This window comes from Polistes canadensis, unplaced genomic scaffold, assembly GCF_001313835.1.
Source record: "Polistes canadensis isolate GaletaPanama2010 unplaced genomic scaffold, ASM131383v1 scaffold_58, whole genome shotgun sequence".
NCBI lineage: Eukaryota > Metazoa > Arthropoda > Insecta > Hymenoptera > Vespidae > Polistes > Polistes canadensis.
This window is the reverse complement of record NW_014569605.1, coordinates 45534-69104: the sequence shown is the minus strand read 5'-3', so window position 1 is coordinate 69104 and position 23571 is coordinate 45534. Positions and strand designations below refer to the sequence as shown.

Here is a 23571-nt window from a genome sequence, read left to right as displayed (position 1 = left end):
TAGCGCACGTTGTTTCATTATTTTCACATGAATTATGATGCCATATACTACAATAGTACCGAGTCCTCTCGATTTATCTATCGTCGACGACATATCCCTAGTACATTCTTTCCATTTTCACATTTTCTTGATACAAATCGAATCAATAATGGAGAAAACACAAATAAATTAAAAGACTTCGTAAAAAGGTATAAAGAAAAAGAAAGATATTTAGAAAAGTGATGAATTGCCTAATACGCGGTCGCAAGGTTATTTTGAAAAATGTAGAAAATAGTTGCGCGATTATCGCATCGAGGATAACGATATTAGCTAAATATTAAGAAAGGACAGTTGTAAAATGATGAAAAAAGTTAAATTGTATCCTCCGAATCAGCAATCGAAAGAAGCTCTTGCACCTCCGATTCCTTTTCTAATACGATAACGACTTTCAATGTCAGTAGGTCGCGTATAACGACATTTAAAAAGCTCTACTTTGAAGTGTCTCGTCGTTGAGCCAGCATACTCTTCCTAGAGTAGCGTTTCTTTGGCTTCTTCTCTTCTCTCTACTCCGATATTAACTTCTTATTTGTCGTTATTCTTTCGTTACTCGTGACATATCGGTCATCGGTTCGTTTCAGGAAGGAAAATGCAAGAATTCGTCTGGTTAAGTCTCATTGAAAATCCAAGGAATCCATCGCAGCACGTTGCGGTGGTCGCGCACCGAGAGCCTAAGCGGCTCGGCGTGCCTGCCGGCGCTATGTAGGTTACTATCGCAACGGTCTTCCGTGCCTCCTCCCCTCCCTTACCTCACGTGGGCTGCCTTTAAGAAGGTCGTTTACGGCACAACCCGAATCCACTTTTCTCTTTGCTTTTCTTCGCTTCCCCTTCCCTTCCCCTTCCCCTACCCTTCCTTGTCTTATCTTCTTTCTGCGCTCGAATCCCGTATCAACAAACAGTCATCGAAATACTCTTCTTCTTCGGAAAAGACTTTTGATAAATTGCTGCTTCATGCTCTCTCTCTCTCTCTCTCTCTCTCTTTCTCTTTACTTCTTCTTGATAACATTCTCAAAGTTAGAATTAATCGAGCGATAACAAGTAAGGGGAATTACATTCGCGTCGTAAAATCTTGGAAAAAAAATAGATATTAAATGAATCAAACAATAATCATCGAGACAGCAAGAAAAACCTAATAAACAGAATATTCGCTTGTTCCGTCTGATGTTCCATTGGTAGAATGTGCTAATGAACAAGGCACGCAGGCGCTTTAAAAATTTCTTGGAGAAGCCTGAACGTCCATGATTGCCGTAACAATTTTCCGTCTGACGCACACAGAGTGGCTAAATCCCGAAAACGTGGATATAAGTTAAAAATGTAGTATCATTTTATTGAAAATTAGTATGTTGGGTTTTTTGATGTCGCCAATTATAAGTCTGACATCAATTTTGTTGAAAAACATAATAGCGAGCTCAAAATCAAAGAATTTATATTAAACAAAAAAACTTTGTTTTTAATTTTTATTCTTAAAAATTTTAATGTTTAAAATATTTTTTTATTAGCTTATATTATATTTATTTGTAATGTACATAAAATAGTGAATAACTAGTACGGTTGTATATTACTGTACAAAATCGTGGATATAAAATAATTAGGCAAATATGTGTAGCTAATTTTTAGATCATTTATTAAGTAAAGGTTTAATAAACAATTTAATTCCAATTAGAACTTGTTATATGGCGCCATTTGTAATTTAGAGTTTATTAAAAAAATATTTCTCATACCGTCTCCCGTATAAATATATTTTCTATTAGCTAGTGGCTAAATATTTTAAAAACATTATTCAATTTTACTTACTTTCAAATGAAGATTGCATATTTATATGTTGAATTGTGGCCAATATTAACTGCATTAACTGCAGTATGTGAGCATGTAAAGAGATCATCATAATTTTTGGTACGCAGCAAGTCATAAATGCGAGCGCTTGATACTCACGTTTCAATTGGTAATTTACAGCTGTGCATAAACGTTTATCCATTAGAAATAGTTTAGAAAAGACAATACGGGGTCCACTAAACATATTCCTATAGTTAAAAGTCTCCTCAAAGAAAAGTTGTTTCGTGGACTTTTTTCCAGGTTTTGAAGATTTGGTCAGACTGTGCGACGTGCGCACCCGAGAGCTTGCTCGAGAGCTCGCCTCTATTGGTGGGGTAAGCCGAGCTATGCCACGTGATCGTCGCTCGCGGGTATATAAAGCCATGCGATTCGAGCTGGAATCAGCCACTCGCCGCGGCTGGCTCTGAAGCGCTTCAATCGATCGATATGTCGTTGCTGTTGCGCTCTACCTCACAATTTTATCTGCCGGCTTCTTTCTCGTAGTTTAAGCAAAAAGAGAAAGAGCGAGTGAGGGTGGTGGAGGAGGAGGAGTGGAGAGGAGAAAAGAAAAGAAAAGAAAAGAAAAGAAAACGAAGCTACAAGAACGCATATATATGTATGCATATACGAATTGTGAAAAAGAGCAAAAGAAGTAGATAAAATAACAACATCGTAGAGGAAAAAAACCGTTTTGATATTCGATAACAACGGAAAGAGAAAGAAAGGAAAAAGAGCAGGAAATAATAAAGGAGAAAGGCACGTGCAAGCGTGATCAATGACTTGGGAAATGTCACGTGCACGACTTGCTTGGGGTAGGTCACGGAAATCGACGACCTCTAGAGGAGTGACGTAGAAAACACGCTCTCGTCCTCTTCTAATTCAATACTATACCACCAGCATCGAGTTGTTATATACCTACCGTGGTTGTCGTCGTCATCGTCGTCATTATCATCATCATCAGTGACAACATTTTTATCGTTCTAGTAACCGACGACGTTTCGGTTACGTCTCTGTAGTCGTCAAAGAGACGTCAAACGAACGGATATTTACAATTAGAGTCGATTCTACTCTCGAGGAAAAAGTACACAAAAATACATATGGATTTACGTATATAAATATATAAATAATATATACGGATAATCGATGGGGAATAAGCAGCAAAATCGTTCATTGATGCGTCATTTGACGTCTTCAAGAATTTTTGGGCGTGGTTCGCCAAACAAAAGAGAACAACCCACGTTAGACCATCGGTCCAGATTCTTACATCGTGGCTCCCTTATTTTAGTATAACGGAAAAAAAAGAACGGAAAGTGAGATTCTTATCATTAGAAGATATGCGTAAATACCCATGTTACGTGTTAGGTGGGAGTTCATCGAGAGGAAAGTAGCAGTCGTAACGGAGACGCGCATCGATCCAAGGTCCGCAAGTGAGCTCTTGCCTTCGCCTGCTTTTCTTTTTCCTCTCTTCTTTTCTCATTCAAGGTGATTTCGAGAGCTGCTCACTAAATAAGAGTACAAAAGAGAAAGACGAGCACGCATTTTTACTATAATACGTAGTAATTGGCGGTTCGTAACCTTCTTTGCTTGAACAAGAGAAAATTTTCGGAAAGTCAAACTACAAAGAGGCGCACTTAAATTTTCAGATGAAAAAAAAAAAGAAAATGTCCTAGAATTGATCAAAACTCTAACTCGTCGCGGATAATAATAAAAGTGGATGTTGCGTAGGAGAGGAAATCGTCCAATTCATTCCTGTTAAAAAATCTTACATTTTAGTTTGACTCGGCTTAAAATTGCTTATCGTAGGGGTCGCTTTTCCTTTCGTACATTAATCTAGCGAAATTCATTCGTGTTCCCTATCCAAAAGGAAGCCCTACCTGCACGTCGTCAAAATGAAAGGCGTATCTGTTCTCTAATTTAAAATTGAATAAAAAATTGTTATCTATCGAAAATAATGATCGTCGGAAAGAAAATGATAGTAGCAAACGAAGAAGGAAAGTTCTGCGGGCGATTTCTAGAACGTCGGCCGAGCACGTTTGCCGATCTTTAATGTCGCCGAGGTCGGTCTCGGTGAAGAAAACGAAAGAGAGAAGACTAGCTCCATGACTCTATCCGTCCATCTCGATGGATGTGTTATAAGGACGCTTCACGCTCTCTAAACGCTTCACGTTCGTCTTCTGTGCGGGAGAGTAATCTAAGCGGGAGAGAGCTGCCTGCTTCTTTATTTTTCTCTTTTATTCTAACGGAAAAAGACACCATCTCTACTTAAGCCACTCTAAGAAATCCGATCGTAATTACTTCCGACTAGGTGAGAGATCTTTTACGGGATCATCGAGAAAACGGAAATTCACTTTCTTTACCTTGGCATGCTTTGGCAATGCTTTGGCAATGCTTTGGCAATGCTTTGCTTGTGTTACGATACTTTTCTCTCTTCTTCCTCTCTTTATTTCTCTCTCAAGCATCTAATATCTTTTGATACATTTCTTCTTTTACAATTTTCCTTCCCTTGTATTATATAGACGATTAATTAAAACCGTAATAGCTTTGCATTCTTCTTTTCCTCGAGATAACATCGGAAAGTTCTTCGTGATCGCTTAAATGGATTAACATATGATAGATGAATTCTTCCTCTGTCTCTCTATATATATATATATTAATGTAAGAATGATGCAATTGCTTGCTTTTTAACACAATGAAGAGAAGGCTTATGTACATATGGTGAAATATATGGCGTTTTCACAATCAGGTAAAAAAAAGAGATGCTTTTAATGAGCACCATTCGGGGACGGAAAGTTTTGTGTAAAAACTCGTCCAATATCTTGACAACGACGTGGCGCGTATGGTCTCGAATGGTGGATTCGATTGTAGGAACGAGCGTGGAATAACAAGAGAAATCCTTCTTCCACGGCGACAAAAACGACGCAATCGAAAATCAACGCAACCGTCAGAGAGATAGAAGGGATAGAGAGAGGTTTGACATTTAAATAGATTTTTATTTTCACTGCGTAAACGCCTACTGCGAGTGGCGCAGCCTTCAACACCGGATTCAGCTTCGGTTTCGATTTCTTCTTCTTCTTCTTCTTCTTCTTCTTCTTCTTCTTCTTCTTCTTCTTCTTCTTCTTCTTCTTCTTCTTCTTCTTCCTCTTTTTTCGACAACTTTATTATTCGCGTTATTTCGCGTTACGTTATTAGGCGAGTTCGTCCGTATGCTTAGTTAGACTTTTTCGTTCAGCTTTTATTAGAAAATCTTTGAATCAGCCAAATTTCGAATTCGAGTAGAAGCCATTCATTTATTTGATTTCACAAGAGTTTTCGAGTGCTCGAGAAGAGAGAGAATTTCATCCTCAACTTAGAAAGCGTCGAAAATATTCTTCAAAATATAGAATCCTTTTCTTTTGCTTAGCGAATCTCTCCGATAAAATTTGTTTCAAGGTTAAGGTGAGCCAATAGCGATAAGCAACATTTCCAATTCGAGACGTATATCTTTGATTGTTCTCTCCCTGAACGAAAATATATGTATACCTATACATATATTCATATGTAAGATTTACAGTCTGGGAAATTTGTGGAGTAATGGATAAACAGTTTGTATAATAAACACGAGCCTTTTAGTATTTGCGTTCCTTTCGTTCGTTGTACTAACCGATAACGTCTGCGCGTTCTAATAATAGTGGAATCGCGATAACACTATCTTGTCATTGTCGTAGAGATGTCGTCCCATGTATTGTTCAATCTATATTAATCCAAAGAGAGATAGAAAAAGAAAGACAAAACGAAAGAAATATATTATTTGATATATTATATATATATATATTCATACACACACACAAGATTAATACTCGATCTGCCGACAGTTTATGTATACTTTCTATATCGTAACCGGTCAAATAACTGGTCTTTAACAAAAATAATTTTCTTTTTTTTTTTTTTTTTTTTTTTTTTGCAGTTGAATATAATAATAAATTTGATAATAACTTAAATAACGAATAAAACTCTATTTATAATTATAATCGAGAATTATAATCGATTCGTGTAATGAAATGAACTAAATCAATAACATTGAATTCAGAATTTTAATTCGCAAATTAAAAACTAATCATTTAACCGATCGTGGTTGGTTTAGTGTTCAACAAGTAGGAAGCAAAGTCACAAAACAAGTAGATTTATTACATAGCTAATATAAGTTTGAAGAGCGATAAGACATTTCTCTCATACAATCCATTATCCAAGTGATTCGCATGCGCGTTCGATCTTGAGAGTGCGTTGCCAAGCGTGCTCCTCTCCCTCTCTCTCTTTCGATAAAGAAAGATTCTAAACTATTTCTTTATTGTCTTCCTTTTTATCTTATTATTGGTCGTTTTTTACATTTAATGTAAAAAAAACATTTACTACGTCATCGGTAAATAATGTTATCGATGGACCGTGTTCAACGTCGACGGAGGTCAATTTGAATTCTTGGAAAATAAACAAGTCGTTAAAAAAAAATGAAAAATATGGCTAAAGTCAACGGCTACAACGGACTTGATACAAATTGAATTGCAAAAACTGCACGCGAACCGTCTCCGATACGCGAAGAACATCGAAAGAAAACGAGAAAAAACTTGAAATGGGTTTTTTTTCTTTCAATTTTAAACTTTCTCCTCTGATTAAATTTGATTCTTTAATTTCTTCCTTAAAGAAAAAATTCGACGACCATTTTGTTCTTCTTGAAACATTACTGAATTTCTCGAGAGGGGTGGGAAGAATTCAAAGCGACGTCAATACGTCACGAATAAGTTCGTGGATCCCTAACGGATGTTCTCTCGCTTCGACGTGATTAAATTCGATCGAAGAATCGAATAAGTAAAACAAAAAGCTTCTAAAGATAAGATATACGAGGTATTTTAAGTTAAAACGCATTGGCGTCAAATTTTCGTTCGACCTTTGATTTTGTCCACCTATGTATATATATATTTTCGGCTTCGTGTTCGTTCTCGGTATTGAGTCTGGATCGCTACTACAAAACTTTATTTTTTCAGGCAATCGAGAAAAAAAAGTAGAGAAGAAGAAATGGAAAATTTAGAAAAAGGTTCTTGTATATTTCATTTGTTTAACATTTATTCATTAAAAAAAGTACGAAACAAAAAACGAACGCTCGCTTATAAAATATTCTTGCGCTAAAAATATCGTTCCGTAGTTTTCTGTTTTTTTTTCTTCTTTTATCAGAAACATGTTATTTCAGACTGACAATGAAATTACCTTCTCGTTATCGGCTTAACACGAAACAAGTTCTCATTATTGTTTTTATACTTCTTATTTGTTAAGCTCAACTCTTCCCCTCTCCCGTTCTCGTTTTATCTCTTGACTCTACGTTTATTCTTTCGTGGTTCTCATTGTCAAAGTAAAATGACGCCCGTAATAATAGCATCGGTAAGAGATGCTCTACCACTGTTCTTTATCAAATCAACACATATACATCATCAAAGTATGTACATATACTTCGTAATGTCTATTGAACGAAGCGACTACAATTATATCTTTAATTGTTTTCTTCTTTCTCCGTGGACTTACGTGAACTCGATTTTTTTACCGTTTAGGATTTGCATTGCGTTTGATGCCAACAAAGGACACGCCTAATTCGGACTGTCGTATCGCGTATAATGCTCGCTATAACCTACTGACATACTACTTTATGAGAAAACAAGCAAGCCATCCAATTAAATTTGCTTCCGAATTTCGATTAGCTTCTTTCTCGCCGAATCCTCTGTGCGCTAGCTTCTAATCTTCCAAATGATATTTTTTCTTTATTTCATTAGTGTAAGTAAGGCACACACACGACTGAGGAAAAAGAAATACAGATTCCTACATTGAACGCATGAAAAGCGATTAAAAACAAGGGATAACTTGGAAGTGCACAATAAGCAATAAGAAAATGTTTCATTTTTGGAATGAATGAAAATGAGTAATCTTGATGGTTTTGGAACGTGAGGTTTTGGAACGTGAGGCTTGTGGGAGGGTTGGCACGTACGATACGATGGGATTGATGAGTCAGAAAAGTATTATTTATAGTTTCTCTCTTTCTTCCTCCGTTTGTATGTCTCTCAAGGATTCGTTCGTTACGAGTGAATCACGGACGAATCGAACAAGTCATTCAGGGTGCAAATATAGCCTAATGTTAATGCCGTCCCTAGGTACTTTCTTCTTCCCTTCCTTTTGTCCGGTCAAATATCTCTGATGTTAATGGCAAATTGAGCATTCATAGTGATTAAATCTTTGAAAGATAATCGACGGTAGTGCTTGGATCAAGGCCCGTCGACTCGATCTCCGATGACATTTCCATAATCGATACCAAGGACGTCGAGCGCGTCGGGATAATAATCGTTTGGTGGTAGCGGTGCGCGTGCGTGGGTGATACGTACTCTTTAGCGCGATAAGAATACATTGTCGTTCGATAAATCTTACTCTCGAGACTGGCGGTAACGAAACAAGTTATTAACGTCGCGTTACGCTTTATTTAATACTCTGCAGAGAATATAGACTAGTATCTATAGGGGTTCTATCTCATTTATGGATGCAGGTTTTTTTATAGGGGTCAGGACTTTTACCTTTCACGAAAAATCAACGCTCTACGAAGGTGACAGAAGACAATTAACGCGTTGACCAAAAAGTTTTTTAAAGTTGCGCTAATCCCACGTGGATTGCTTACACCATACACATTTTGGTTAGCAACAAAGTCTAACGAGCGCAGAATTTTTATTTCAAGTTGAAACGCTCGTCTTTAGAGAATTTGGCTCGACGCTACAGAGGGGAATGAATTTATCGTCGTTTCTTCATTGCCTGATTATATGCGTATTCTCCTTTCTTTTTGCCAATATTTTTAGCTCGCTCAAGGGTAGAATAAGGTGGACTAGTAGATGTTCTCGAAGACGCGTGGATAGCGTTAGGTAATTCGTGGCCGAGATGACCCGATATCTAGGTCTTTTCCAGATCAGGAATACTAATTTTTTTGATGACGAACACTTTTGGAAATGTGCGCGTGTTCCGAAACGAAAGTGAGCCACCACTCTCAGCAGTTTCTTTCAATTTTCAACAACTTCGTGGGTCAAACTTTCTAAGAACAAAGTCCTTAACGCGTTTATATTTATTGCTCAATCATCGATATTTGATCGATTGGGAACAACAATCAACACGATTTAATCAGATTTAATTGGACTATCAATGTGAAGGTGCAAAAAATGATGAAATAAATAATTCATCGTTTATTATAAAGATCGGCCCGCCATTTTCAACGTGGATCGTTTTACGTATCGCCGTTAAACTTGAGAATTTCCATCGAGTTTGATTTCAACGAAGCTCGGATTACGTCACTTTTCAAAGGAGGGGAAAAACGTGTGGCGAAGGCTACAATTATAATCATAAAGCTTGCTTGGTTATCGGTTATCCTTTCACCTCCGATCGTTAACCCGAAATCGGAGAACGAAAAGGCGTCTCTCGAGCGCGTTAGAAAGGGATCGCCGTCGCCATCCCGATTTCGTAATAACGTCGGCTATTGCGCGAGAATAATGAAATATTTTCCTAATTAAACGAAGGCACGGGAAGAAACGATCGCCGATGCGTGACCAGGAATTTCTGCGATCGGCTTGCGAAAAAGCCCCCATCCCCGACAACCACTTACGCGGCGCCGGGGAGCTGCTATTTCTAAGAATTTTAACTAAAGAAATTAAATATTTAAATGCCGTCGTGCACATTAACGGAATCATCTCCCAAATGTCGAACAAGTTTTTAACTAATGGCTTATAAATCATTATATTTTGGTAGGGTGTAGAAAATCGAACGTGTAGTGAGAATAATCGAGACGCGTTCGTTCGTATCCTCGATACTGTAATTGTAATCTTGCTCATGCGCGAGGACTCAGTGTTATCTACTCGATATACCTATGCGCAGCAAGTAAAAATGACCTTGTGCCAAATGCCGTTTCATCCCAAATCGAGGACGACCGTGCGCTCTCGAATGCCGTTCGAGAGCCGTTCGAGAGCCGTTCGAGTTTTCTTCTGCTTCTTTCTCTCTCTCCCTACAATTTTATATTAGGATAACGTCAAATGCGGGTGTACGAATTTCAAAAGATGTACCACCTTTCTTGACTTCTCGACCCTTTGCGGACGCGACGCACAGAAGCCGCTGTCAAGAAAGTTCTTTCAGATTGCCAGGCCACATTTCGACATTGTCGCTCGTACCACTCAAAGATATCAACATTCCAAATATCAGAGATTTCTAATTCTAATTATCTTTAAATATAAATATCTCAAGAATAAATGATAGAAACGATAATGTTAAGAAGGACCTTTGAATTCGATTTTCCATGCTTTACGAGAATATCGCAAAACAAAATATAGGATGATTCCTATATTAAAGAAACATCAATAATCTTGTAATCTCGTAAAAATATAATCTCTAGAAAAAATTCTTTCAATCATTACATTTTCCTCTTGCAATAGATAGCGCAGTTTTTTCCTTTGAAGCTTTTTAATTCGATTTTAAACAAAGAAGATATTTAGATTATCCTATTTAGCTGAGATGTAGTCCGTAAAGGGTTAATTATTCTTATCCATTTTCATATTTGTTTGGCCAACTTTGATATGAGCCCCCTAGTATTTAATTGTATTCTCTCCTCGTAATCGTCACACGTTGTGTCGCCGCAGCTGTATCAAGAACTGTATAAAGAAGACAAACGACAATTCAAACAAATTTTCAATGTCCAAAGGGGAAGAGTCAATGGACCACCGAAAGAGAGGGCAAGAGGGGCTGAAAAGTATGACGCAAGCGGATGACGAAAGCCCGATATACGAAGCCTCGGTATACTATCATAAGTATTTTACATCGAATGTAAACTACAAGGTTTCCCTTCTTTTCTCCCTTCTTTTACCACAAGCAACGATCTGCGATTTGCCTAACGTGCTCTTACAATTACATTTATTTCGTAAATTCGATGGTGTTTCGCGAAAATGCGTCCAGAAAAAAGAAGCACTATTCGCAGAGCAGCTAAAAGCTCTTTAACATGGCGAGCGGCCAATGACAGTTCTCCTTCTCGGGAACTAAAGAAATCTATTTTTTACCAAACAATTCGCGAAGCTCTACGTTTATTTATTCATGCCAATTTTCGTTAGGAGTTGGTTCCCTAAAACGCAAATAAAACTTCTACGTCCATGTCTTCCTATTCAAATTCGTACGTTTCTCAAGTTAGTTTCCCAACTAACAATAAATAAAATGGGATCCTTTGCTTTTATTAGGAGTTTGAACGGGTTGTTTTGTAAGCGGCACGACGGCGCTAACTCGTTCACGAAAATGTCACGTATGCGTCGTCTCTCAACTGTTACGGCCTTTACGACAGAAATAATTCGAAGCTGGCACGGCAAGAGTAAGTAAGTGGGCGTTCTCGTCACTTTGACAATCGTGACCACTCGCGAATGTACTTTAGTAAGCAACCGAGTATCTTTTACTTCGATCGAAAATAAATTCAAATCTTAGATCGCTTCGCGACGATAATCCCGATCACAGTTTAGTCAATTCGGTAAGTGGAAATACGCATATGCGCGCGTACGCGTGCTGCGCAGTGAAATTGAAACGAGCGCTCGCTCCCTTCGTGGAACTTTCATATCGCCTTCTGATACGATTCGACCTTTCGTCCTTTCATTTAAAAGATACCGTTCGACGAGAGGAAGACCTCTTTTCCTCCTTTTCCTGGCCTCGACGCGTCCATATTCCCGTCAGAGAAGCTCGAATACCGAGCTTACTTTCTCCCTCTCCACACACACACACACACCCCTCCCTCCCTTCCTTCCTCTCTCTCTCTCTCTCTTTCTCTCGCTTCCTCTAGATTCTTCAAATTAGTAAGAACTTTTCCACACTCTTTTATCGATCCTTCAATGAGGTAGACTTTACACAAAGGAATTAATTTGCCATTAGTTTGCATCAGAGTTTACTCTCTTCTCTTTTTCATACGCACTCGCTTTTGGACAATGTAAAAAGAGAAACGGAAAGAATGAAAAAATGTCTTCAGTCGTAATTTCTGAAATGTCAGGAGCCAGTATCACCTCCTACAGTTCTTTAGACAGGACATGAGTTTAAGGAAATAAAAAGAAAGGAGAAAAGAGAAAGGAAAGATGAGGGAAATAGAGGCCTCCGTACGATCAGTTTTTGCGAAATCGTTGCTCGATCCGAGCTCACCTAAGAAATGAAAGAGGGAGAGAGAAGTTGACTTTCGAAGAAATTGGAACCAACGCGAAAAAAGAAAGAGATTTCTTTATTCTTTACAATAAGAATACAAAAAATCAATTTAATGAGTATCGATGCTAAAAATTCGCTTCAAGTAGGACTGGACTCGTGTTTCTTACGTTTAGGCTGTAAAGCGTATCATGCGTTTCACACTTTGTTATAGTGCAAGGGCTTAAGTGCGTAAAGGAGAAAAAAATAAAATAATCTTTCGTCATTTCTATCGCACCAAATAAAAATTGACATATTTTTACTTTTTCTTTTTTATTTCAGCAACTGTCATTTCCATCCACGCAATCTAGCCATGGCTCGGCAGGTTTCACCTTCAGCCTATCTGGCAATCAAGATATTGAAGGACCTCAGGGTGGCTTCGAGTGCATTCAACAAACAGGTCCAACGTAAGTATCCTTTTGTAATTATTTTCCTTTTCTCGAAAACTTGTTTGTAAATTGTATCAATATTAATAATATGATCCTCAAAGTACAGTAAAAACAGATTGTTCAATACGTCAATTAAAAATGTAAACTGGAACGGAACAAAACTCTTTCTTTCAACGTATGTATGTAGGCCTGCTATCACAATTATCTTTCTTCACGCAGGAGCCTGGAAAGCCTCGGAGCACTGCCATATAAAATGCGAATACAAGCGAATGACGACGTCTACGAGACAACTAGGCATCGAATGGCGGTGGCAGAAGAAAATAATAAGAATAAATGGTAAGTAGTCAACGTTGATAATCAACAAAAAAAAAAACGAAATTGACCAACAAACAATTCCAAATGAACGTTCGAAACAAATTTGGAAATTGAACTTAACTAAAGTATTTCATTTTTACGAAAGAAAAAGATCTTTGGATTATTTATAATATTTGCTAAATTCTTAAAGCCATTGATATTTCTCATGTTGTGATAGAATAAAAAAAAAAAAAAAGGAATAATGAAATTAATCGTAAGCCGTATTTACGCGAAACGCGAAGGCTAATTTCTTTAACGAAGGAACCACGGCCAAGGCTAAGAGTGCCCTCACAAGTGCAACTTCATTACGACTGAATCCCCGATCGAGTCCCTCCCATCCCCCAACTCTTTCCCTTAAGAAAGGCAAGTGCTTTATTGCGGCACTGTGGTACAGTTCACGCGAGAACATATTGCATAACGACAAATCGTACAATTCTGCGTCCCGGGGGAAGGGAAATGAATATGCTTCTCTTGATCATTATATACAATTAATTGGTTGTTTCTGATAATTTTTAGTACCAGGGTGATCAAAGCAAATGGACCGGATATTGGCCGAAAAGTAAAAGTTAAAAGTACCGTTAATAAAACGATACAACCGGTGTCGAACAATGCGAGATATCGAGAATCATCAAACGTTCTGCCATCGTCTACAGGTGGTAATCAATCAAGATTATCTTCCACCTACAAATTGACTCCTATCAATAATCAACCGATGGTTCGTAATCAACCTGAGAAAAAGGTTTCCGACATCATGCGAAGACCACTCAAGTACGCATCTTCTTTTCCAGATGAATAACATTAAATGTTTTCATTTATAGTAATACCGTTATAACACTTCCTTTCTTTTCATTTTTATTGTGCAGAGAACGTCTGATACACCTCCTCGCTTTGCGTCCATATAAGAAGCCCGAGTTATACGATCGCATCAACAAAGGTAAGAAAAAGACCCTAAACATCAATCGTCGTCATCATTTCTCTCTCTCTCTCTCTCTCTCTCTCTCTCTCTCTCTCTCTCTCTTTCTCTCTCTTTCTTTCTCCCTCTCTCTCTCCCTTTCTCTCTCTCTATCTCTTTCTATTTTAGAAGGAATCAAGGAACGTGATCGTAGTAGCGTGACAACGATCCTGAAACAGGTGGCCTTCATGCGGGACAACACGTTTCATCTGCATAGGTACGTTTGGAACGACGTTCAGGAAGATTGGCCATATTATACGGACCAAGAAAAAGCTATGTTGAAGAGGAGAAAACCTCAGAATCTTACGCCACCTGGATCCAGCGATGGTGGATCTAGTGGTACGTAGCTGGATCCTATGTTTTATTCTATTGAATTTCTATGTACCTGATTACAAACTATTGTATTAAATGTAGGTAGCGGACAGTCACCGAATTCCGTTCATCCGGGCTCGCCACCAGCAATAACGGCGCCACCGCCAAATCTTCTTAACAAGATGCCTGGCTATTATCAGGGTAACGATGGCCTTCCGACAAAAAAACCACGGATATCGCATTATAAAAAACCTGAACCTAGCTCAAATGCATCCTCTTCTTTGTCTTCCACTTCTTCCAAAGTCAATGAGAGTGGAAGGACGACAGGTAGTGGTGTTAGTGGTGGTGTCATTGTTGGTATCGGTGGCAGTGGTAGTGGTGGTGGTGGTGGTGGTGGTGGTGGTGGTGGTGGTGGAAGTGTCAGTGTAAGTACTAGTGGTAATGCTAGTTTATATGATGTTTGGGATCAGAGACAACAACAACAGCAGCAACAGCAACAACGTGAACGCCGTACCGATTATCGGGCTGAAAGAACATCCAACAGTGAAGTGTTACGAAGTGGCGGAAATTACGGCAATGGCAAAACTTGTCCAATGACAGCAAGCAATAGCAGCGGTGCGAACAATCAAAGCGACGCCGGTATTTCGAGCAGCGAGAGTAATGCCGCGAACGTCAACATCGTCAGTCATAATTCTCATAATAGTATAACTCATAGTAATTCAATGTGCAACAATCGCAACCACCATGGGGCTGGTGGTGGTGGTGGCAGCGGTCAAAATATTAATAAATCAATCCCAGGTAGTAACGAAAACAGCATTGGTTCAAGTGTAGATCATCTTGCGCGCAACGTGACTAATTCCACGAGCGGTGTCGCTGTGGGTGGAGTTAGTGCTGGTGCTGGTGATGGTAGCAATAGTACTAGCGGTGGTTACAGTGCTATATCATCAAACGGTATAATCAACGAGCGAAGAGACAGAAACGATCGGATTCGCAGCGATAGAGAACGAGAATCGCGTCAAAGGAATAGTGCCAGCCACGTTAGTACTTCCCTTTCTTCTTCCACCACAGATCACAATCTTGTGAATCTTTCTGACAGAAGCTTGGCGCAGCTTAACGTTAACACCGACGATAACATCGTCACGACATCAACGTGCAACGTCAATTCACTGGAAAGTCACAACTTATCCAAAAACAACACTAATTACCTCGCGTAAGTTATTTACAACACCACTTTTTTCCATCTTTCGATCTGACAGATTGATGATCTTATCGCAAAATTTACTTTTGTAACAGAAATTATACGACAATATTTAGCTTGGAACAGAGACGACGTTATAGAACTGAATTTAATGAGGACTACGAAGAATATAAAAAGTTGCACGCTCAAGTGGAGATGGTCTCTGAGCGTTTTCAGCAATTGGAAGACCGTCTGAAGGAAGAGCAAGCGATGGGAAATATAGAAGGATGGAAGGTAAATATTTGGAACATTAAAAATATAGTTTCGCACTAGGTTTTCTACTAAAATCTACAAAGTCATCCTTTATTCTTCGTTTATTTTTCGTTTCCCACTGATATTTTTAATCTTTTCAGGAGGTCAGCAAAATTATTCTTATGGAATACTTGCAAACGAAGAATGATCCGATACAACAACAGACGAAACGTCGCTTCCTATTTTTGCACGAAAAGCTGAGCCATATAAAGAGACTGGTCGCCGAATACGATTCGCGAAATAGTAGTAGCGGAAGCATGTTAATCACGGCGAGGATGCCCAACCACACGATGGGTGATACGGGCGAAACGGATAGTACGCATTACTGACATACAATGAAAAGGCCGGCTTTTTTTGACTACGTCTGTTCTCGATTGTCGGTACGTTACAGTCGCGACTCGGTTGTCGCAGAATTTGAATTTTCTCGGCAAAGTTGCAAGGCTGATCTTCTTAACGGTCCTTATGGTTCCTGGATTAATAATCGCCGAAAAATTAAACTAAACTAAAGTAAATTAAACTGAATGGAGGTTGCGCGACTCGAAAACGAACGCCATTCGACCAATCTTCCTGCCGTATTATGACTTACGAGATATCAATAGGAGAATGCGTTTCCAATTTTATTCTCCAATAGGTGACCTGACAGACGTTGACCTGTCTTACGTTAGCTGTGAATATTCAATTTGAACTAACAACAACAACAAATTATTTCAAAAGCATATTGTTTGTTGTAATGCTTTTTGATACACAACAATTTTTAGTTTTATTTTCTGGCACGTAAATAAATAATGTTGATGGTTGTCCGACACGGGAACAGGCGACATATAATTGGCCATGTGAACGCAACATCTCTACGTTGTTGATTTCGATTCCATCGATTCCGTTCAACTTCATTTCGCGCTTTGCGTCGCTCGTCAGGTTTGACTTGCAGCATTGTGAGTTCTGCGACCTAAGTCGGTACGTCTAATTGGTGGCATTTTGAAGAACCAAAATTCAATTGAAAATAAAAAATTTACTCCCTTATTTTTTCTATACAACCATGTATACCACGTGTTAGTCTATTCACGATAAACGAGATACACGAAAAAACGCCCGCTGCACGCGTAAATCCACGGCGAAGTTACCCGCATTACCTCCACCAACTTTAATTTTTCTTTCCGTAAAAATCTTCTACAAAGTATCAGAAAACTTAAAAAAAAAATATGAGTGAAATCGGTAAAGTCGTTCTCAAATTATGGCGTGACCAAGGGAAACGGATTCATTTATATATATATATAGATTGTTTGACTTTCTCCATTTGCGTTCAGAAAAAAACGCGTGACGAGTGTACGTGATCAAATTGGCGTTTTAAATTCGACCAATGCTAGCTTCTCGGTTTAACTTGATTTATCACTGATTATAGAACACGAAAAGGCTGACGACAATCGGTACGTTTAAAAGGCAAAGATAAAAATAAAATGAAAAAAAGGAGAGAGAGAGAAAAATAATATGAATAAAATAAAAAAAGGGAGGGAAAGAAAAAGAGGATCGGCTAACACCGAGACGGCCAGGGAGAAGATCTCTCCAAATGCGCGCGTAAATTGCGAAAAGAAAGAGGGTAAATAAGATAAGTTAATATGTAAGTATAAGTATAAGTATATATGTATGGAGTCCAAAGGTTTTCGTCGTCGTCGTCGTTGCCAGCACCGGCATTACAGCCGCAGCTGCATTGCTTTTTGTGTCCACGACACGGACTTGGAAAAGTAAAACAGTGATGGGCTAAAGAAGAAACAAGAGGGGGGGGGATGGAGGCGTGGAAAGGAAAAAGAAATAAAACATAGTTTTTACTTTAATCAAGTTACTTACCGTGCACACACGTCTTCTTAGTGTGTGTTGTCCATTTTAAAAGCGTTAGATAGATTAAAGAGAAACAAAAAATAAATCTGAAACCGTAGGAAAAAAGAAGAGGGTTCAAGAGGTACCAGGGGTAATCACGTGCCAAGCCTTTTCTAAAATTCCTATCCCATCTTTCTATCAAAAGGAAATGAAATAAAAAATGAACAAAAAACAAGCTGGGACGTTGTTTACGAACTGTAGCATGGAAATCTCCCAGTATTCGTATACTTTTACATTATAACTTATATGCTTGTACTTTCTTTAGGACTGATCGATAAATATTAGACGGAATGAGGAAAAGAGAAAGAAAGAATGTGACAAAGAGAAGAAGGGGGAGAAAGGGAGAGAGAGAGAAAGCATTCGTATGCTTGCTCTGTTGCTATGTGTCTTTGCAAAAAGGAGAGAGAAAGAAAAAGCATGAGAATCGTCGTGATGATTTGCCGTAAACAATCCGATTGTATCATGCACGTCGTACATGAAAAACATATTTTAAATATCGTGCATAGAAAAAACAGCATTTTTCCTTAGGCAAATCATAATATAATTGAAGCTTATTGTGATTGCTTGAAGTTACAGAATCTATCTTATAGTATATCTTTAACAATTACCTCCGATATATAATGCATTTTATCTTATTGATACGATGCGTGTCCATGATTTATACAATTTCTTTCAACGTTCATATTAAACTGTCTTTGTATTATTATTGTTAAAATTTATCCAAATTTCTTCTTTGATTAAATTTTGATACTATTAATGTTTTGTTACAAATAATTGTTTTAATCGTTTTTGAATTAGGCGAAAAATATGTTATTACTTTTTCTCCTTATTTTATGAACCTGTTTTTATAATATTGCAATGAATGGCATATATAGCAAAAGACGCAATTAGTATGTAAAATGAGTCTCACATAAATACGAGCGACAATTGTATATTAATTCTTTCCCATTTAAATTTAAGATATATCTGGCAAGATACTTTAGTTGTTTATCTATTACAACTTATCTTGTATTGCACTCTTCTATTCTTTGTATATAAGATATATAAAACACAAAAGAATAATTCAGACCCTTGATTCATAGAATAAGGCTTTCTAAACGAGTCATTTATCGAGCAAAAATAATTCCAACAAAAGGTTTATCTTTGTTTACAATCATTAGGATAGGAAGGAGTTAATAATCAACGATTGTTTCTTGTTGCCCATCGTATTCTTCGTTTTTATGTGAAATCGACCAACAAACCGTCCTTTAAAAGCTCCAGGAACAAAAAAACTATTGAGTAAACATTTATTACATATATATATATATATATATATATATATATATACATGATAATTGAGTACGATTAATTTCTCGTATGTTGCTTTTGTCCTACGAAAGAACAGGAAGAGAGGAGGCAGTTAACAGAAAACTAAGAAGCTGTCTGCTGCGCAAATCTACAGTCGCTTTTTTCCTCCACTTCTAAATGCACCGATTTTACTTTAGCAATACGAGTATATTTAATTGTCTCTTCTGTTAGTTAGTTGGACCATTTCCTTCGAACGTTTCCAAATAATAACCTTGCCTTGGCTTGCATTGCATTTTCTTTATCACCTTATCCTCGCCTTGTTATCACCGTCTTCCTTCATTTAAACATTAGACTGACATTCCCTTTTTTCCGATCATCTTGGTTCCTTCTTTTGATGGAAGTCGAAAAAGAAGAATATTCTTCTAATAACGGTTCGAGAGAAAAATCTTGTTGTATTTAAGACTAAAGATGCCGGTATTGCTCGTAGCACCCATTCATATCGTAAAAGTACATTCATGGAAGAAAACGAATTAGCTCCGCTTTATTGTGCACACACACGCACACACCTATATACACTCAGAGTCAAATGAACGCGCGTTGTAGCGGAAACAGACACGCAATCAATCATGACGAATAAATGATTCTCCCACGATAGGAATATGTCAAGTGGAAATTATTACAATTTCCTGTGCTGTGTTGCGTTGCTATGTTTAGAAGATCTACGAATTTGGGGTAAATCTGCAAATAATATTTACTTGATTTCACTTTTTATTTTAATCCGTGTTTTTATTTATTCGTTAATTTTATTACGTATACTTTTAGCATAATTAGCAAAGAATTTGAATTTAAAGTTCATCCTTGTCTTGTTTGTATATCCTGGTTTTTGTTTATGTATTATTTTCTGTACTAAAAAGCAAAGAAAAAACATTTGTATTGATTATTACTTAAAAGATTCACCTCTTAACATCTCGTGTAACAACAATCAATCATAGTTCGATAAAAAGAATACCATTGTTTGGCGAATTATTAGCCATACATAAATACACAAGACTTACTACCATCCGATAAAGAAAATACCTTAATGCCAATAGAATATCGTATGGCACAGCGTTGACGAGAAAATATTAACATTAATTTCTTGCAACAAGAATCAGGAGAAGAAACACGATATGATATACATATATATCATAAACTATTTTTATATATGTTACCGGAATAGTAGAAATCAGACAATGTCACCAATACCCAATGCAAAGTGTTTTTCAACAAAGTCGGAAATGTAACCCGCACACAAAAAAAGGTATTTAATTATTTAACAAAAAAATCTATTTTTTAATATGCTCTTCGAATGATTTTTAATAGAATGCAAGTATAAAAAATTTCGTTCTAAATCCGCTTATCTTCCGATATAATAAGGAACAAAAGATACAGATTTTCCATGGCAATTTCTATGAATATCGGTCCAAACGTAATATAATCTTCTACTACGATAAGTAACAGTGAGCCCTACATAATAACACACCGGCATAAAGTAAGTTCCAACGTCTATAAGTGTGCATAGTATAGCGGCACGCACACAACAACCCGCTCCATGCTCGCTTTTGTGTGTATTGATAGTGATGGTTATGCTATGTGTGTGCCTGTTGTCCGATAATGTATTCTTTTCAATATTGCCTAAATAGCATTTGATATTCTATAGAATGTCTAAGTATTATGTTTAATGCTTAAGAAAAGTTCGTAAAAATTCTTCTGTTTCCTACATTGTCAAAAAACGCCTTGCATTGAGGACGATACCGGGATATTGCTAACATTGCCTGATTTTTCACTATTCCGGTAACATATACAAGCGTACGCATTTCTTGTAGATATAAAACTGAAAACGTGTGTGTCCGCAAGATAAAAAAAAATATAAAAACAAAAAAGAAAAAAAAAGATCAGAACTTTATAGGTTGTAATTAAAGGTAAAAAGGAATTGGTTAATATATTTCATTGTTATATGTAAATTGGATGTTATATAGCTATTTGTAGATATTTAGAAGTTCTGTTTTCTTTCTTCGTTCTTAAAGTGCATTTAAAAATGTAATAAAAATAATATCAAATATTAATTTCTGCGTTTTTTTTACTTATTAACACTCACCGTTCTTGTTGCTAAAATGTCGATATAGTCGAAATTCTAATCGTCGATTAAAATCCGATTGCTCTGTTAATCCTTTCACATCGTTTTACGTGCTGTGTCATACATATCGAATTTTGTGCTATGACAGATTCGAAGCTGATAAAACATCTGTGTATAACGATCAGCAAGATTTTGTAGTTACCAAGTTGTACTATTCACACACACACACACACACACACACACAGAGTGATTCTTTGTAAATATTATTGTAATTAATACTTTTATTCTCTCAAGATAATTTCTTTGATAGATATGCATACATATATATAAAATAAGAGACATTTTTATAATTTCTTTCTTTTTCTCTCTTTCTCCTTCTCTCCCCTCTCCCTTTTTTATCTTATTCTTTCCCTTCTTCTGTAAATATATAGACGCATACACGCATATATTGTATATGCATACTTATACGTATATTAAGTATATAAAAACTAACTACGAGAGACGAAAAGTAATTGATTTATAATCTATGAAAAAAAGAGATAATCGGTGCCAAAAGGAACGATCATCTTAGAAAATCATTCGGTAGAGTAAAAAATAATATAGATTTTGTATACGCTATTTATGAAAAGAGAAAGAATCTCGACCAACGGAAAGATTAAGAAGTTCCTCTTACTAATAGCTATCCATAACTTTATCATAAATTCATTAGACTTGCGATTAGATAATTATTGTTGCTTTTTGTTATCGCGAACGTACAGTTTGAGGAAGTGTAAATTTATTTAACATTGACAAAAAATCAATAAACTATTTCATTTTTTGGAAACGTTTATCACGTTTTTCATGTTCCCTATGGACATTTTTTTCTTTTATCCTAGTAAATTCTTCCGATTTCTCATATTTTTGAAGTGTAAAAATGACAGTATGTGAATATTCGTCAGCTCTTATTTGCTTAACGATTGTTTCGCTAAAACAAACTCATGCCTTTAAAAAGAATCAAAACTTATTATAAAGTTGAAACAATTTCATTGAATTATAAGTTTAAACATCTTATCCTCTCTTTCTTCCTTTCTCCTTCTCTTTCTCTCTCTCTTTCTCTCTCTCTGTTTTCCTTTCTTTCTCATTTACACAATAGTAAAGAGTATCACACGTGAAAAACACAAAGAGAGAGAGCAAAATCGTAAAATTTGTTGTTTTTTCTTACATTAGTCATTTATTATTAAACTTGAATCAAAATGTAAACCGAAAATGGTCTGACGTTAACTCACAAGTCGTTTCTTTTCGTTTTATAGTTAAAAATAATCATCGATGTTTCCTGCGAACATTTGTGCTTGAAATTCTTGTCACAACTTATTATGTCATTAAGTATGAAACGTCTGATTACTTCAATGACTTTCTGTTCGAAATCGATATAATGACATACATATATATGTAATAATCGATATTAACAACGACAAGCAAAGAAAAAAGAAACGAAGATGATTTGCAAATTCGCGTCAGAATTCTTTTCATAAAGTGTATAAAGTGTCTTATAATGTAAAAAACGATAAAAAGAGAAAGAGTAAAAGAAAATGTAAAATAATATTACGATACGCTAAATACTGCCTAAATAGTATCTCGTTATCAGTGTTGAAGTATCGTTGAGTGATTATAGTTGAATAGATTTAATACAAGCTAAAGTAACATCGATGAAAAAATATAAAAATCCTATTGGTAACTATATTTTTCGTCCTTTTGCCCTTCTTTCTCTGTCCCTCTATTCTACATTTTTTTATCCCTTTCTTTTCCACCATTTTCTAGCATCTAATGTAAAAATCATAATATATATCTACGTAATTTATCCGTTGAAAGATGAAAAAATCCAAGTGCCAATTGTAATGAAGCGTGAATAAATGACTATAGATACTTGTATATACATACGTATACACATACATCTGACGTGCATTATTTCATACGCAAAAGTTAAGGACGCATCAACAAAGGTTGTAAACGAGGAAGGAAGTTCGAATAAAATGACGTTTCTGAGCCGAATTGGCCTAGTCGAAGGGCTAATTAAAATATAAAAAAAATGAAAAAAGCTCGAGCCTCTTCCTTCGAATGACGCAAGCGCCGCGTCGTATAATAATCTAAAATATAAACGAGCGTAAAGGAGCGTAAAATTTAAAAATAACTTTGTATAAGAAGAATATATATCGCGTAGATTTTAAATCAAGTAACTGTTTATATAAGTAGGCATTATCAATATTTATCAATCTTTTTTTCGTATTTGTCATCTTTCTCCTTTCTACGCTCGTTGCACACTTTTCTTTCCTCCATTCTTCTTACGCCCTTCTTTTCACGCCGTTCCTTCTTTTCTTATTTCATACATTTATCTTTCGTCCAATACGCACACGATTTAAAACGTTGATCAATGGATCTATTAAACGTCTGGAATCAAACTCAAATGAACGATGATGGAAAGAAACAAAAATAAATGGTGATCTTTAGACGATATCTAATCAAGACTTTCTTCTATCATTATCATATCATCATTATTATAAGTAGTCATTTTTATTTTTCATATCTTCGTTTCTCAAACGACAGGCGTACTTGAGCCCTTGACACGTTTTACTTTTCCTACAAAAACTGGAATATGAGCAAATGAAAGAAAAAAAGAGAGATATATGTAATACGAGTATGTCTCTTTTTATATCGCGTGTACTATACTTTTTGACTGTGA

The 23571-nt window shown here is 36.6% G+C and overlaps 1 protein-coding gene across 2 annotated transcripts in view; it reads left to right on the top strand.

The window, feature by feature from the left end:
• Positions 1–17850, top strand: part of LOC106785860 (RNA polymerase II elongation factor Ell-like) — a 45964-nt gene extending 28114 nt beyond the window's left edge. The window contains exons 1-9 of one of the 2 annotated variants that reach the window (XM_014746661.1): positions 1942–2660; positions 12367–12491; positions 12693–12809; positions 13344–13595; positions 13691–13761; positions 13909–14118; positions 14194–15301; positions 15385–15562; positions 15682–17850. In XM_014746661.1, the coding sequence (XP_014602147.1) occupies positions 12727–12809; positions 13344–13595; positions 13691–13761; positions 13909–14118; positions 14194–15301; positions 15385–15562; positions 15682–15909 (2130 nt within the window). In that variant the 5' untranslated portion in view covers positions 1942–2660; positions 12367–12491; positions 12693–12726 and the 3' untranslated portion in view covers positions 15910–17850. Of the gene's footprint in view, positions 1–1941; positions 2661–12366; positions 12492–12692; positions 12810–13343; positions 13596–13690; positions 13762–13908; positions 14119–14193; positions 15302–15384; positions 15563–15681 lie in introns of those variants that run through there. The other variant, XM_014746660.1, reaches the window with a different exon arrangement.
• Positions 17851–23571: the final 5721 nt, after the last annotated feature.